Here is a 17215-nt window from a genome sequence, read left to right as displayed (position 1 = left end):
CCTAGAGTTCCCGTCTGCTTGGACAGGCGACCAGCGCCAGAGGGTTCTCATGGTCAGGGTGGCATGGTAGCCAACAGCCCTGACTGGCTCCGGACTAGGAACATTCAGATCCAAATTCGAATCTTGGGCAAGTTACTCAGGTGTCTAATTCTATCTAAAATGGAAACCAGGGCACCGATTGCCCGGTTCTTCATGAATTACAAGGTGCCCAGCACGGGGCAGGGCTGCACACCGCACATGGACCACAGTGGTCGGGAGTGTCCCCAGACTCGTCCTGCCTCCCTCCCAGCCTCCCCAGGGACGCCCCCCCCAACACAGCCTGCGGTGACGGTGGCAAGGGACAGGCCCGCATTTCTGGGCTGGCTGGCGTCTTCCCTGCCGAGTCTGTGCTGGACTTTGTCACAAAAAGGCTGGGGGACCACGGACGAGCCACCTAGAATCTTTGGGCTTTCCTTTTCTCCCAAGAAGGGAGGGACAAATGAGCATGGAAGAAATGTGGGACATCTGCCCGAGCGGAGCGCGGGAGGTGGGCCCTTCCAGGCTGAGCCGCAGAACCTGAGACGACGGTCAGAGCCTCTTTTCTGTGGGTGTTTGGTTAAAAGGCGGGCGGAGCACTTGCTGAGCAGACGGGCAAACACCTCCAGCAGGCTTCTGCCAGGGCCTGGCCGCACAGTAAGAGGAAGCTGCCCTGTAGGCGTGGGGTCAGGGGACATCTCGTCCATGCATCCCAGAAGGCACCACTTGTGCTGAGGATTCAGAGGTTTGGTGGGAAGCAAGGGGTAGCAGCAGCCACACCCCAGGGATCTGGACCCCACTCTAGACCACTTACCTTTCAATTTGAGGCTCTTGTCTGCGCCGAGGCTTTCCAGCACTCTGGTCCAGGGGCCCCTGGAGGTGTATCTTCCCTTGGACACCATGAGCACGATGCAACTGCCGAGAGATGGGGCGTCAGAGGTCAGGCTAGAGGGAAGGCCGCTCCTGGGCAGTGGCCGAGGCGGTGCGGGGAGAGGTGGTCAGCAGTGCCCAGAGGTCCGACTAGGGGTTTGGGAAAGGGCAGCCTGTCCCGTGTGTCACACTGACAGCTCTTTCCATGCACTGACCGACATCCTGAGCACCCCTCCCACATCTGGCTGCAGTCGGTGCCCATGGCCTCTCCGAGCCTGCTCTCCGCCGGCCCGCTGCCCGTGTGTGTCTGTCCCCAGACAGGACAGAGTAGGAGCGCAGAGCACGCCTCCACCAGGGCCCGGCACGTGGAGGAGGGACGTCAGTTTGCATTTATTGGTTAGGAGTGAGAGAAATGTGGCGGGAGAGAAAGCCACAGGCCGGGGTTACCACGTGCTCGGGGGAGGCGTAACCTCACATTCCGGTCCCTTCCCTCTGCTCAGACAACACAGAGCTACAGCTCAGTTTGCAAACGGGGGGATGGGGGAGAGTTTCGTAAGTGTCTGAGAGGACCTGTCCTAGGGGAGCCGTGCTCAGGGGTGGGGGGCAGAGGCCTGGAGCTGGGGGTGCGCCCAGCCTGGTGGTCCCAACTTGCAAAAGCGCAGATCCGGAGCAAGGCTCGCCTCCCCGGGTTGTGCTCAGGCCAAAGTGCTGGGAGCACGGGCTCGTCACGGCAGACTCAGCCTGCCAGGCCAGACGGGAGGACGTGAGCCCCTCCCCCAGGAACAGAAGCCCAGCGGGGCTTCCAGTTCACATCTCAAAGGAATCCTATAACCACAGACCACAGTCCAGACATGGAGAGACTGTACAGGATTGTGGAACCCACTGTCACCCCCGTTCGTGTCCCACTGGGAGCAGAAGGGACACTCCTCAGATGCAGAGAGCTTGTTGGCCTCACGACAGACGGGAGCTGTGGCTGCGTGTGGCTCTGGGGAGATTGGGGAGGAGGCCCGCGGGACTGGGGGGTTAGGCCCGTTAAGGAGGGGAGCATTGCAAACACTCCCTCTGCACTGGATTCGGGCTGTGTTCCCAGGAGGCTGCTGCGCCACTGGTCCAGCTCAGAGCCAAGGCTGGAGTCCCTTCCTGCTGGGGTGACCCCAAACTGAGGTCATGCCGTCCAGACAGGGCCCTAGGTTAGCTCACAGGAACCGGACAGGGAGACAGGGTTCCTTGGGGGCATGCAGAAGCCTGCAGCCTATCGGTGTCCCTGTCTGCCTGGTGTGGGGCTGTCCTGGCCTGTGAGCCCTGCGGCTGTCAGCAGGGAGGCTCCCCGGCGCGGCAGGGCAGAGCCTGTTCCTTTAAGCCATCCTTAATATTCCGTCCGGGGGACAGTGGCTGCCTCCTCTTTGCTCTGGGACCCCAGCGCCAGTGGCCGGCTGGGGACAGGCCGGAAGGGGCTGGGCAGGCCTGGGGCGAGAGTAGGGAAGGACGTGCCCTGCCGTATTCCTTGCTCCTTCGCAGGAGGTCAGACAGGGGCCTGCTGCTACCCAGTTACTGTCAGGGCCCCCAGCAAGGCCCCGGGGCGGGCTCATGGCAGGTTCTCGGTGAGGACTCCTCCACCAAGGCTCATGGGGTGGCTGCCCGGGCCTGGAGGAGCCCTGGGCAGGGGGGTGTCCCATGCCTCTGGCCCTCCCCTAAACGGGGTGGCTCTGCATTTTTCCTTCTTGTTCCAGACCTCTGCACCCTGTTTTGTTACAAGAAGAAATCCTCTGGCCAAAAAAGGCATGAAAACTACAGACCCCAAGATGAAAAATGAGTTTTCCCCAAATCAGTAAATCCGATCTTTCTGCGTGAACGTGTAATGCTAAAGAAGCTTCTAGTGGGGGATAGCGCGGAGACTAAGTGGGAGTAAGCAGAGCCCCCACTCTCCGGACACACCCCTCACACACTCGCGTCCGTGCACCACGTTCTCACGTCCTCAGTCAGGACTTCCCGAGCACCTGTGTGTGGCTCTCTGCTCAGACTTCCTGCCCGGCCGGCTCCCGGCTCGAGAGCGGATTCTCCACCCAGTGGACCAGAAACGCACAGGTTCGACGTGCCCCCCCATGGAGAACTGCACGCCCTGGACCGGCAGTCTCCCTGCCCCCCGCCCCACCAAGTCTACGGCTTTGGGAGACACAGAGCTTTCCGGCAGCAGCGGGAGAGACCTCGCCAAAGACACGCATGTGTTAGATCGGGACGTGCCGGGAGGTCCCGGGGACTCCTCCAGAGGACGCAGGAAGTACAGGTAAGAATTCAAGCCAGCGGTCCAGCAGGGAAGATGGGTCTGATGGGGCTGCCGCACCGGCCGGCCCGCCAGGAGGCTGAGTCCAGGTTGCCAGTGGCAGAGAGGCCTGCAGGCAGCCACCAGAAGGACTGGCAGGAGTGTGCGCGGGCAGATGGGCTGATGGGGACACGGGGACAGAGGGAAAATGACAGGGGAGTTGAGCAGGATGCCCGGACTCCGGTCAGGCTGTCTGGAGGGACGGTGCTGATGAACCAAAACAGAGCGAGCGGGGGCGGGGCTGGCCGGGGAGGTTGCAGGACAGCAGCTGGCGAGAAGTGGCTTAGAGGAGACACCCGGATTGCGTTGCCCGAGGCGCCGTTGGACAGAAATGTCCGGGGCTGAGGAGAGGTCTGGGCTGGAGATACTCAAAAGCCACCAGCATTTGGATCGAGTTGGAAGTGTGGGAGGAATGAGATCATGCTGGGGAAGCGCAGCGTGGCTGGGGAAGAGGGCTGGGCCAGGCCTCCAACTTGGAAATGGGCAGCCCGGCCGCTGACCTACATTCAGTGCGGCCTCGGCTCCAACACGAGTCACCAGGCGGCACTTCCCCGTGGAGACCCCCGCCCGACTCCCGCAGGCTGGTGTGGCCCAGGACGGGGCCCAGCCAGGGGTCTGCCGTGCCCACACTCACTTGTCCGGAAGGGCCGCTATGTGCTCCAGAAGCTGCCACGGGACACCCTGCAGAATGACGTTCCGGAAGGTGGCGTGGCTCAGCACGTGGCCCCGGTGGCCGTCGACCGCAAGCACCTGGAGGCCATCCTCCGCGCTGGGACGCTTCACACCGTCCACCTGCAGGCGCAGAGCAACACGGCTGTGATGTGCGGTCCCGAGACTCTCCTGCCCCATGGCTCCCATGCGGACCCCGGGGCAGCCTGTCTGCAAAGCTCTTCCACACAGAGCGCCCCCCTCCATGGGTTCTCTGGAGGGGCCTGAGTGACGGCCGCGTCACTTGGACACGGTGGAAATCACCTTACATGGACATTGGGTCTTTGCAGGGGTCCTTAGAGTAAGAATCTGGAGGTGAGATGGTCGTGGATTTGGGACGGGCCCTAAACCAGCGATAAGGGTCCTTGCGGGAGGAAGCTGGGGGTGTGGGGCTCCCCTGCTCGGGGAGGAGGTGGTGGGGACAGAGACACCGTGGAGGGGCGTGTCCTCGAGCTGGGATGGCAGGGACGGCCAGCAGCCACCAGAGGCCAGCAGAGGCCTTGGCCACGGCTCCCTCGGAGGCCAGAGAAGGACCTGGCCCTGCCATGCCCCGACGTCGGACTTCTGTCCTCCAGGGTGTTCCGGAGAAGGAAGGCTTGTGACAACAGCCTTAGGAGACCGACCGCACCCTGTGGGCAGCCCCCGCCCCCCCACAGGGGCCAGAGCCACTCACTTCAGTGTAGGCGACGTCGCTCATGAGATGGAAGAAGCGTTGCCTGGAACTTTCCATCTTCACCTCCAGGAAGCGGTCCTTCGTCTTCTGGAACACACACAGCCAGGCGCGGGCGTCGGTCTGGGAGCCGGGCCGCGTCTCCCGCACCCCCGGTCCCCGCATCAGCCCTTGTGGGCTCTGGGCCCGGTTACAAAGGCCGCCCCGGCCACTCACCAGTTGGGCGCCAAGGAGCTTCCGGGGCATGGGCACGTCCACGACCGGCCGCTCGGCGAACCGGGGGTAGGCGCTGGCCGTGCAGTCGCTGATGCCGGTGTCCTTGGGCAGCAGAGCCTTGATCTTGATTCTCTCGCAGCCTCTCACCGAGCAGAAAGCAAACCTCTCCCTCTCGCTGTGCGCTTCCAGCTTCAGGAACAGCAGCCTGCCGGGGAGCGGGCCGGTCGGCTCCGGGGCTTCCCAAGCCCCCGGGGGCCCAACCCGCCGCCCTTAGATGCACCCGCTGCCCCCATTAGACACATGCGCCCTCCAGCATGGCCAGCAGACAGGGTCTGTCTCGGATCGTGTGCGGTCAGAGAGAAAAACGCCCAGGGAGAGAACTAGTAACAGGGGCTCGGACCCTTCTCAGAGCCCCTCTCCACGCAGTCCCGCAGCGTCTCACTTTAACCCTCAGACAACCCTGAGCAGTAGGACTGTGACCGTCCTGATTTCTCAGCCGGGGGAACCAAGGCTCAGAGAAGCCAAGTGAGTAGCCCAGCGTTGCACAGCAGGATGGCAACAGAGCTGGGCGGTCCGTCCCTTCAGGGCACCGGGTCTGGAAGGTGCTCCCAGGCTTCCTGGCCGGCTGTCCTCCGGACTGGAATTGATTCTCGCTTCCCAGAAAGGACCAGACGCGGCCCGGGGGTGCAGGGGCTCAGAGGGTGAGCACGCCAAGCACGAACTTGGAGCTTATCACTGACGGTTCAGTTCTGAGGAGAGCTTTCAGGTGACTCCCACCCTGGCAACGTTAGCCTCTCTGACACGGGCTGTCCCTGGGCGTTGACCTCGGCCGCGCCCACACTGCCCGGACAGCCCGATGCCGCAGCCCTCACCCCGCATAGCTGGTGGTGCCAAGGACCCAGTCTGCATGCGCAGAGAGGCCCCGAGAATTGGGGAAGCCCAATGGTTTGGTCTTCTACCCAGGAAACAAGCATCCTGGAACCCAGCTCACATCCCCAAGCTTGTAACGGAACTGAGTAAGGCACGGCATCGTCATTGGCGGGCCCTAATCTCGGGGACCGAGGATCAGGGGGCGCCCAGGTGGCTCAGTCATTAAGCGTCTGCCTTTAGCTCAGGTCGTGAGCTCATGGAAGCCTGCTTCTCCCTCCCCCACACCCCCTGCTTGTGTTCCCTCTCTTGCTGTCAAAGATTTTATTTATTTATTTGACAGAGATCACAAGTAGGCAGAGAGGCAGGCAGAGAGAGAGGAGGAAGCAGGCTCCCTGCAGAGCAGAGATCCCGATGCGGGGCTTGATCCTAGGACCCTGAGATCATGACCTGAGCGGAAGGCAGCGGCTTAACCCACGGAGCCACCCAGGCGTCCTAAATAAATAAAATCTTATAATAATAATAATAATGAAACGGGAGCACACGGGTGGCGTAGTTGGTTAAGCCTCTGACTCTTGGTTTTGGCTCAGGGTCCTGATCTCAGGTCGTGAGATCGAGTCCCACACTGGGCTATGCGCTGAGTGGAGAGTCTGCTTGCGATTCTCACTCTCCCGCTACCCCTCCTCTCTGTGCGCGCTCTCTCTCTCAAACTGATCTTTAAAAAAAAAGAATGGGAAAATCGCCGTGAAGCAATCCTTTCCCGGACTCCCGGGGGGCCGGCTGGCGACAGCCTCAGGCTTCGGAGGTGTGTGGGCATCCCTGAGACGTCAGATGTCCTCCCTTTTTAGGGGAGGGGACCAAATATCTCCCTGATCGCCGTGGAGAGACAGCCAATCCCTGACGTCTGTACCGAGTGGAACCTGGGGCCATTCCCCACAGGGTGGGGGCTTTGGGAACAGATAGGCCCGTGCCCAGTGGTGCCCAGAGACCCCCGGCCGTGCCCAGGGACCCCCCGGGCAGCCGCCGCTGATCCTTCTCCATTCCTCCTCATCCACCTCCCTCTGGACGGGGTCGCATCATCTGCTCCCGCCAGCCTGTGAGGACTGGAGGTAACGCGCCGCGTCTCTGTTCTAAGATTCTTTGCTGTCACTTTGCTCCCGGAACAGGCACATTTCCTACACCCCCCGCGTGTGTGTCACGGAATGTTGGTTTTCCCCCCAAGCCTGGCCGCTTGGAAGATGCCACGGGCCACAGAAGTGAAGCCCCCAGCAAAGCATTTTACGCCCCGGCTGGGAGCTCAGTGGTGGCTCTGGGGCCTGCCGGTGTGTGTGGGGGGGTGGGCACACAGGGCCGCGCCGGGGCTCCTCACCCTGAGTCCTCATCCCAGTAGTAATGGCTCCTGCCCGGGAAGCTCTGCTGCACCTTGTCCATCTGGAAGGTGCGCATGAAGGTGCCCGTCTTGGACGTCTGCTTCAGCAAGCGATTGTGCACGTCCGAGAGGATGGAAAAGGTGGTGCCTCGGGGGTAGCAGAACCCCACGCGGATCCAGTCGCCCCTGAAGACAGAAGGAAGGTCAGGTTCCGACCAGGGACGTCCGGGGCCCCAGAGTGTCTGGGGCAGCGCCTGGACGGCACCTCCATTTCTGCAACGGGGGTCATTGCCATATTGGGGTCTGTGCAGAGTGCGCAGGGCTGGAGGGCTCACCAGGCACCTCCCAGGCCTGCACTGGGGTGCTCCACCGAGAGCAGAAAGACGCTTCTCATCCGGTTGTTGCCGAGGCTTCCAGGATCCGGAGGACAGGGCTCAGTCCCTGGCCCAGCCTGGTCTCGGGGCCCACTCCTGTCTCGGGGTGTTGTTTTCCACATCTGACGTCTGTCTCCCAGGGACACAGGGACCATGTTCCCAGAAAGCATACGAGTCTACGTCTGTGAGGCCAGATCCTGAGCTACATGCGGTTCCATCCCCTCTCCTGGTGGCCCTGGGAGGTGACTCCAGCCCCAGCAACTCAATGGAGCAGAGCAACAGACGGCCCCCATTGGAGCCCACCTTGCGCCCGAGGCCAGCCATGCTCACAGCGGGGGGCTCAGCCCGGTCTCTGACCCCTCCCTACTGGCTGCTCTCAGCCGCCGTAGAGGCATGCTTCTGTGGGCTGACTCCGGCTGGCCTGGGGTCCCCGGAGTTCGTGGGGAGATGAGCTCACTGCAGCCCCGAGCTCCAGGGGAGCGGCCATCCCCAGTCGCAGCTTCCGGCCGGCGTCCACTCACTTGTTGAAGTTGATGAGCCAGATGATGAGCTCGGCGGGGGCCGTCTGGTCCCAGTGCACGGTGTAGCCCTTCCGCAGCGCCACGACCGGCTGGTACTGCTGGTAGTGGGTGCTCCGGGTCAGGGCGCCCTCCAGGTAGAGGGGCCGGCCCGGGAACTCGTTCTTGACGATCTTCATCCGAAGGTTGCTGGTCTTGTAGGCCTGGATGTACATCTTCTCGAACCCAAAAAGGAAACACACATCAGGACAATTACGAGGATGGTTCCAAGAGCGTCTGGCTAACATCTGACTACCGGCCCCCGTTTCAAAGGACCCTTTTAAGGATGCAAGAACCAACGGCCAAATAAGGGGGCATATCTTCCTGCTGGGGGTGTGCGATCTTGCTGAAGCTCCTTATTCCGGAAATCCTAGTGGACACAGGGGAGGGCTGACTTCACAGTTGCACGGCAAACCTAAAGCAACTGGAGGGGGTTGGGGGGGGGCGGAGACCTCGTAGAGATCTGCTCTGAACGCCGCTCCCTTCTCCAGCGACCTTCCTGCCTGCGTGGAGAAACAACCAGGGGTGTTGCTGCTTCTCCCTCACTTTCTGGAGTCCAGCCTGTGCGGCCATCCCCGTGTCACTACGCCCTGCATCCATCAGTGGCATCTCACTCCAGAGAATGCACAGAAGGTCCCGGGGACCCAAGAGCCCACTTGCCATGGGCCAACCTCAGCGTCAGACACGGTGTCCTGCATTCTCAAGGTGACATCCCCGTGGCCGTGGCCAGCACAGCCACGAGCCACTGTGAACGTGGAGGGGAGGGGTTATCTCCCCTCCGGTTATGCTGCCCCCAAAACGGAGGGGGAAACCTCAGCACTGCCCGCAGCCCGGCACTCAGGAGAACCACAAGTTCAAGGGAAGACGAAGCTGCAGAAGTGCCGATGACTGTGGCAAGTGCTACGTTTCTGCAAAAAGACAAGCAACGTGGGGGGAAGGAGAGGGTGGAAGGCTCCAGACGGGGCCACGAGCAGGGCCCACGGTGCGGGCACCAGGGTCCAGGCTTCCGTCACCTTCTAACTCCTCAGTTAGACTTCCAAGGACCCCACCCAGCCGCAAACTCTGACCCCGCCTCCCGGTGCGCCTTCCCTAAATGGTCAGGGGCCCACGGCTCGCCCCAGCCACGCGTTCTTCACCCTGAGCAGCGGCAGGAGCCTCTCCCGATCCTTCCACAGGCCTACCTCCCCCGGGGCTCTCTCTCCAGCAGCCTGGGAGGCGGGTGCCCTTCCCCGGCTCGGGCTCCTGTCTGCACCCGGCTTTCCCGGTCCACAGTCCTTCCCCACGCCTCTAACCAGTCCGCAGCCCCACACTCCCAGCCCCTCTTCCCGCCCTTAGGCTCTCTGCGGGGCCCCCTCCTCGGGCCACTGTCCGGCCTCACCTTCTATCCCCCAAACGCCCCAACTTCCTGCCTGACCCTGGCCCTGTCTTCCTGCCGGCCTCCAGCACCCCCACCTCCGTGTGCCCACCCGGCCACGGGGCCCCTTCCCCTCTCTGGCACCAGCTCCCTGTCCCATCTGTCCCGGACCCCAGACCTCTGGACAGCTCCTTTCTTACCAGCCCCATTCCTGATGCCCGCAGTGCCCGCCGCACAGTGGACAATCTCCTTCCTTCACGCTCGTGTCCTGTCCACCTGGGGGCCATCGGGCTCACTGGGCTCCCCCTACTTTCACACCTTCATTCTCTTGGGCTGTCCCCTCATTTAGTCACCATTTAGCCACATGGTAGCTAACGGGAGCATCATAATAGTCAACGAAGATTTTTGGTTCTACCGTGTTCTCCGTGCCATTCCAAAAGGCAGCCAGTGGCCACTGGGCACTGGAAACGTGGCCAGCGTGGCCAAGGACCTGAATTATAAATTTTATTTTAATTAACTTAAATTTCAAACCAAAGTCCGTGTAGAATAGTTTCCCACTAGCGTGATGTTTGATAGGACTGGCTTTCACTTTGCTGAAAACGTATATCCCAATGGGAGTCGGTTCTAAGTACAAAATGGTCCTGGATTTTGAAGATTTAGAACAGGAAGACAAATATAGAGATGCCAAGTGCCTTACTAATGATTTTTATATATTGTTTACGGGTTGAGATGAAAGTATTCTGAGTATGCTGTTAAAATCCACTATTAAATATTAAAAATTGGGGGACACCAGGGTGGCTCAGTCTATTAAGCCTCTGCCTTCATCTCAGGTCATGATCCTAGGGGCCTGGGATCAAGTCCTGCATCCGGCTCTCTGCTCAGCAGGGAGCCTGCTTCCCCCTCTTTCTGCCTGCCTCTCTGCCTACTTGTGATCTCTCTCTGTCAAATAAATAAATAAAATCTTTAAAAAAAATTAAAATTGGGGGGTTGGGTGTCTCAGTCATTAAGCATCTGCCTTTGGCTCAGGTCATGATCCCGGAGTCCCGGGTTTGAGCCCCATGTCGGGCTCCCTGCTCAGTGGGGAGCCTGCTTCTCCCTCTCCCCACATCTGACACTCTCAGTGTCTTTCTCTCTCTCTCTCAGATAAATAAAATCTTTTAAAAATTATTAAAACTAATTTCCCATTTCTTTTTCCTTTTTGACATGACTTCTAGAAAATTTAAGACCAACGCGTGGTCTGCATTATGGTTCTGGTGGTCGGGGCTGGTGGAGCCCCTTCTACCCATATGTCATACGAACCCGCGCCCGCGGCCTCACAAAGGAGGCTCAGCCATCTCCCCACTTCACAGAGGAGGACGCTGAGGCTCCCAGCCCCAGGGGAGCGGGCTTTGCATCTGCCCACACCTTCATGCCGACTTGAAGCCCTGGGCCTGACTAAGTCCAAGCCCTTGACCTCAGGGTGCCCCCTCCTGGGAATCCTGCTTTCCGCCTACGCAGCGTTTCCACTTTGACTTTGGCTGAAAATTCTACTGGATGAGGAGGAGAGAGAAAAGAACAGTGAGAGGAGAGACACCCAAATCTCCCGCTCGGCTGGAGCCGGGGCTGCAGGGCTGCACTCCTGCTCGTCATGGGACAGGGTGGGGACGGGTGACCCCAGGGGCGCCCCTGGCCTCCCCACCTGTGCATAGTGCCCGCTGCAGATGGCCCCTCTCCAGTCGGGGACGTTGATGCAGTCCGGGTGCCGGACCAGCCAGTTGTCGTCCTTGGTGAGGTAGGACCCCGGGTACTCGGACACAGAGCCGTCGATGTCGTGGAACAGCGACGTCTTATCTCCATCCATGTCCAGCTGGTTGAACCAGGGCCCGGGCTCTCCGAAGAACACTCTGGAAGTAATCTAAACAGAGCCCAGGGAAGTGAGGCCGGGCCAGGGGTGACAGGGAAAAGGCTGCTGTCATTGGGCCAGGGAGAAGTTTCCGGTGTTGACGTGACACCCCGGCCAAACCCAAGATGCTCTCGGATGCTGCGGGAGGCCTCACGGCTGACCTCACGGCTGACCTCACGGAGGGAGCCAGACAGAGCCAGACGCTGAATGGTCTCAGCTCTGGACCCAGCATGGCCATCTGGCCTCTGCTCACGGGAGACTGCGGGTGACCCTGTAGAGTGCCCTGATGAGTGAGCAGAGGGGATGCAGGAGCGTGTGTGTGAGAGGCTGTGTGTGCACGCGCTGTTTCCGGAAGACGGTCTCCCAACACCAGCCGTGGAGGTCTCCGGGACCGACCTCTCCCAAGCCTCGGCGGCCTGAGTCAAGAAGTGAAGTGGCAAGTTTCCCTCCTTCCCCTCAGTCGGCCAGTGCTGGGCAGACAGGCAAAGGGCAGGCCCAGAGGGGGACCAGGAGGAAGAGGAAAGTTCTGGCAGGTCCTTACCCCAGAGAAAATGGCCCACCTGGCCTTACCCAGCCTCAAAGAGCAGGCACTGTCCTGCCCTCCTCACCGGGGGAGAGATGAGTGGAACGTCTTTAGCCAAGAAGGCCTTGGGAAATTTGGGATTTTAAATTAATTATACCTACTCAGGTGGCCCTGCCATGAGACTCAGTAGTAGGTCAAGACCAAGGCCTTTGGAGGAACAGCCTTAGGCCCTTGAGTCTGGCCAGAGCCCCTGCACAGGCTCTGGAGAGGGGGGTGGCGGGGAGAGGGCAAGCGGGCACTTATGCAGCCGGGGCTTGACCTGTGGGGCAACCTACGCTTGTACTTTTCCAGTCTGGATGCCGACAGGCTGGGACGGGGCCCAGCCTGCTTGGAGGAAGTTGTTCACTCCCTGTGGTGGTGGCCACGGCTCAAACTCCAGCCCCAGGGGACCCGTGAATCACCGCCCAAAGTCTGGGTTTGCCAGGAGCCTGCCCCAGCGCTGCACTCACCGGGACGTCCTCGAAGGCGATGTTGGTCACGTTGTTATGGGGGCAGCTCTGCCAAGCGTTGTTCAGCCGGAAGGCCAGGGCGCTGGTGTGCCGGCCCTCCAGGGCCGCGAACTTGCGGAAAGTGCAGTTCTGGATGCTGACGGGGCCGTCATAGAACTGAATTCCTCGGATCGGGAAGTTCCTGCGGAGTTACAGAAGTCAGATGTCAGGCCGGCTGCCATGTTGTACCACGATGTTGTGCGCGCCCTCCAAGGTGGATGGACATGGAGACTCCCCGGGTGAACCATGCCTGATCCCCACCTCCAGCGACTCCTCACTGCAGGCATCAGTGACTCAGTAATTAGTTCACTGAGAAAGCATTCACAGATGCAGAAGACATGCATAAACAATTGCCAGACGACTTACTGGATGGAGGGAGGGGGGGAGGGAGGGATGGATGGATGGTGGATGGTGGATGGATGGTGGATGATGGATGGTGGATGGTGGGTGGATGATGGATGGTGGGTGGATGGTGGATGGATGGTGGGTGGATGGTGGATGGTGGATGGTGGGTGGATGGTGGATAGTTGGTGGATGATGGATTGTGGATGGTGGATGGATAGTGGATGGTGGGCGGATGGTGGATGGATGGTGGATGGTGGGTGGATGGTGGATGGTGGGTGGATGGTGGATGGTGGGTGGATGATGGATGGTGGGTGGATGGTGGATGGTGGGTGGATGATGGATGGTGGGTGGATGGTGGATGGATGGTGGATGGATGGTGGATGGATGGTGGATGGATGGTGGATGGTGGATGGATGGGTGGATGGTGGATAGTTGGTGGATGATGGATGGTGGATGGTGGATGGATAGTGGATGGATGGTGGGCGGATGGTGGATGGTGGGTGGATGGTGGATGGATGGAAGGAAGGTAGGAAGGAAGGAAGGATGAATGGATGGATGGATGGTGGATGGATGGATGGTGGATGGATGGTGGATGGTGGATAGTTGGTGGATGATGGATGGTGGATGGTGGATGGATAGTGGATGGATGGTGGGCGGATGGTGGATGGTGGATGGTGGGTGGATGGTGGATGGTGGATGGTGGATGGTGGATGGATGGATGGTGGATGGTGGATGGATGGTGGATGGTGGATGGTGGGTGGATGGTGGATGGATGGATGGTGGATGGTGGATGGATGGATGGTGGAGGTGGATGGTGGGTGGATGGTGGATGGATGGATGGATGGTGGATGGATGGATGGTGGATGGTGGATGGATGGATGGTGGATGGATGGATGGATGGTGGATGGATGAAGGATGGAAGGATGGATGGATGGATGGATGTTGGATGGTGGATGGATGGAAGGACAGAGAGATGGAAAGATGGAAAGATGGATGAAGAATGGATAGCTGTTTAGTTGCTGGCTTGGGGTTTGGGGAATTATCCTTTATTTAAATATTTCCCCCAGTTTTTCCATCCTGTGAAGAGGCACTGAGTAAACGCTGTGAGCACTGCTACAGAATGCCAGTATTCTGTCCCTTGGGAGACGAGAGCCATTAGTCATTAGCGCCTTGTCTCAGCTGCCATAATTTAATCAGATTAAAACCCAGATGAGTTTCGTCTGAGTAAGCCTTTCGATTGCAAGTCTCTGGGGTCTGGGCCAGAATGCAAGGCGATGGTAATGCGTGAGAGAACTGTGCGTAACCTTCCCAGCACCCCTTGCAGAGAGGCAGCCCCCCCACCGGGAGGGCAACAGTATGGAGCTGCCAGTGGATCCCAGGAAGGCCATGATCTCCAGGCCTCGGGGAAGGGATGGGGAGGAGGCCACATGCTCAGAGGGGAGGCAGAAGGGACCGGAGAATGGGCCACTTGCCCCAGCAGAGGGCAGGGGCTCAGAGACGCCCCTCAACTGCCTCTTACTCCCGAGCAAGGCTGGGGAGGGGCTGGCTGGGCACCTGGTGCCCAGTCTAGGCTCGTTCCTTCTTCGAGCCCCGTTGGTTCGCTTTTACTGGAGTCTCTGCCTCTGGGCCGGGCCCCTCCTTCCACAGCTGGCACGAAGGAGGAAGGGCAGCAGGAGGGAATAAACACCGAGAAGGTCCCCGGGGAGAGGCCGTACTCCACAGTGCCCTGTCCTCCACCCTGGCGGCTCCCCAAGGAAAGCCTCGATCATGCCAGTCTTGGCCGGCACCTTCATGGGCCCCAAGGACTTCCTGCACTTCTGCATCTGCAGAAGGAGTCGATTAGCAGCAGGGCCTGGAGCCGCGGTTCTCGCGGGCGCCTCCGTGCTAGGTTCCGGGTCGTGCGCCCCGGGGACCGGCCGTCCGTACTCGCCGCGCACACAGCGTGGGCTCATTTCCTCCTGAGCCCAGCCCAGTCCCATTCAGGACGCGTCCCCATGATGGGGAGGGCACAGTCCCCGCTCGTGAAGGGGCTGCGGGGAACCTGCCTGCTTTGGCAGACCCATCAGGCCTCCATAAACGAACTCAGCCCCGGCGTCATCAGGACATTCTGGCCCTGGGAAGCCGGTAACCCGCAGCAAAGCCACCCCAAACATGCAGAGGCCGACTTGCTCATAAAAATGACCCGAAGGGATGGGTGCAGCCCTTAGACCAGACAAAAACAAGGGCTTCCTGATGGCTTGTGCCCGCGGGGCCCGGGTTCCGTTGGCAAAGTCCTCGCAAAGGCCACACCCACTGCAGTGGGAGCTTCAGGCTGTGTCCGGCCCGTCGAGGCAGGAATCACATTTCCCGGGAGAAAGGGAAGATGCTCAGGGAGCCAGAGGGGCCCTTGGAACTCGGCGAGCAGGGCCCCTGCGCTGCTGGCCGGCTCCGAGCCTTGCTGTCTGGTTCAGATTCACGTTTGAGCAGAATCACCACCAGACAAATCCCCCCCCCCCCACCTGCTCCATGAGGCTCCCTGAGGAACTGGCCACGTCCCTTGCGTCCCTTTGATCTCTGAGCCGGTCAGCTCTCCAGGTCACCCCCCCTCCAACCACTTGTTTGTCCTCGTCCCCACTCTGTGCGAACTCCACGTGCACCCGACTGCCCGCCGGCGGCCCCTCAGCGCAGCCCTACAAGTCTGCGGGGGAGCGAGCCTGGCCTCTAGGAATCTCTTCCTGCACTAACTCGTTCAAACCTCCAGGGCCCACGGGGAACGAGTTTCGTCTCAAATGGCCCTGGCCGTCCCGAGGAGGTGTGACAACACCTCCCAAGCTGTTCCCCCGAGCGGGACCCCATCTCCCATCCAAGCTCCCCATCTGTGTGCGACACGGCCTCGGGTTCTGTCCCATTCCTGGTCATTCCCCATGGGCCTGAGTCTGTCTGTCCCCCACCCTCAGAAGGATGACGGAGACGAAAGAGCCGTGGTCGCTGAGCTGGACACTGAACGCCACTAATGTGTTCCCAGAACCCGCTGCGTTCCCATCGACACGTGGCCCTGTGGAAGGGTCTCCCACACTGTTTTTCTAAATTCCTTTCTCCCGTGCTTGATTTCACCCCACTGCCAGCTAGTGCCTTTGGGTTGAGTGATCTCCCTGCCGGGTCACAGACAGAGGACCTGACCGCCAGCAGGTGGAAATCACCAGCATCATTCTCTCCACTGCTGCCACGTAGCACAAGCCACACAACGAGGAAGCCGCCAAGGCTGCAAACCTACTGGCCTATGGGGAGGGTCCTGCCGCTGTGGTCCAGGCCGCCAGGGCCCCAGATCCTGTTGTCCATCATCTCCGTCCCCACGTTGCCACTCTCCCCAACAAACAGGCTGTTCTTTATCTCCTGCTTGGAGCCGTCGTCATACGGGAAGGTCCCACCGCTGTAGGGAGAAGGTGTCTGGGCTGAGCGGTCCAGAGCGGCTTCCCATGGAGGGCTCAACACAACAACGGCTGCCCTTACCTGGCCAGGGTCAGGCCGATGCCATTGTCAGCAAACCTGGGGACAAGAGCGGACAGTCAGAGCCTCCCCTCACTGCACACTCGGGGAAGCTGTGCAAGAAAGGACCATTCCCTGTCCCCAGCTGTGCACCGTGGACACTGTGTGGGGAAGGAGGCACGGGCTGTGCTGAGGGAGCTGGGGGCTCTCCCACTCGGTTTCTGCTTGCAAAGATGGGGCTCAGTGTTTGAGGCCACACTGCCCCTCGGCAGCACACACACCAGGCTCTGTGAGCTGCCTCCTGTCCCCCGTCCCCACCCGTGACTCCAGGGCTAAGCATGAGGTTGGACCGTGGAGGACCTTGCCTCCCTCGAAGGGCCACCCTTGGGGCCCTCGATAAAGGCGGTTCCAGCTCCCCAGCCCAGCAAGGAGGACAGACAGACGCCAAGCTTCTTCCCAGGGGTCCGGCAGTGCCGGGAAGGGGGGCACCCACGGTCACAGTTACGCTGTGGCCACGCTTCCGAGTCCCGCAAGTTGTGACTTCAAGCCCCAGTTCCACCACTTGCTGGTTGGTCACTAAACTCAGCCTCGGCTTACCGTCCCCCAAATGGAGGTGATCATTTGTGTCTTCGGGAAGCCCGGTGACAAGCGCAACCAGGACGCAGGGCACGGCAGGGGCCCAGAGCACGGCCCCGCCGGCCAGCACCGCTGCCTCGCGAGGGACCAGAAGGCCGAAGCCCACGTGCCTGTTCCTCCCCGCCCTGCTCTCCTCGCCCCCGTGTGGGGAGACGTCAGCCCCTCCCTGTCCCGGACCCCACGGCCCTCTCCTCACCGACAGCTGTCCAGCCACACGTCCCCGCCGCGCAGCCAGGCCCCGTGGTCCTGGTTCTTGTAGGCAGTGAAATGTCGGATGATGGCCGGCTCCCGGGGCTTCAGCGGGTCGGCGTCCTGGTGAGGGCTGTACCTGGAGCGCACCGTGGGGAGGGCACAGGTGGCCGGGTTGGGAGGCTGTGAGCCGAACCCCTTCTGGCCGTGAGCTTCCCCCCAGCTCCCGTTCCCTGGGCTCTGGCACGAAGCTGCGGAGTCTGTCAGAGAAGCCACGTGGGCCGAGGAGCCCCCACCTGACGCGGGC

At 60.8% G+C, this 17215-nt stretch overlaps 1 protein-coding gene across 2 annotated transcripts in view; it reads right to left on the bottom strand.

Annotated features, from left to right (window-relative positions):
* The window catches only part of LOC101679606 (cell migration inducing hyaluronidase 1), a 128822-nt gene that overhangs the window by 3331 nt on the left and 108276 nt on the right, over window positions 1-17215 (bottom strand). Inside the window, exons 18-28 of one of the 2 annotated variants that reach the window (XM_045067234.1) lie at window positions 16916-17047; window positions 16108-16143; window positions 15872-16027; window positions 12235-12415; window positions 10999-11214; window positions 7931-8142; window positions 7036-7221; window positions 4800-5004; window positions 4587-4670; window positions 3840-3997; window positions 830-930 (exon numbers count right to left, since the gene is read on the bottom strand). In XM_045067234.1, coding sequence (XP_044923169.1) covers window positions 830-930; window positions 3840-3997; window positions 4587-4670; window positions 4800-5004; window positions 7036-7221; window positions 7931-8142; window positions 10999-11214; window positions 12235-12415; window positions 15872-16027; window positions 16108-16143; window positions 16916-17047 — 1667 coding nt within the window. Of the gene's footprint in view, window positions 1-829; window positions 931-3839; window positions 3998-4586; window positions 4674-4799; window positions 5005-7035; window positions 7222-7930; window positions 8143-10998; window positions 11215-12234; window positions 12416-15871; window positions 16028-16107; window positions 16144-16915; window positions 17048-17215 lie in introns of both variants that reach the window. The other variant, XM_045067233.1, reaches the window with a different exon arrangement.

Source organism: Mustela putorius, unplaced genomic scaffold, assembly GCF_011764305.1.
Source record: "Mustela putorius furo isolate JIRA1106 unplaced genomic scaffold, ASM1176430v1.1 tig00003875_pilon_pilon_pilon, whole genome shotgun sequence".
Classification (NCBI taxonomy): Eukaryota; Metazoa; Chordata; class Mammalia; order Carnivora; family Mustelidae; genus Mustela; species Mustela putorius.
The sequence above is the reverse complement of the archived record's forward strand: the minus strand, read 5'-3'. Positions and strand labels throughout refer to the sequence as shown.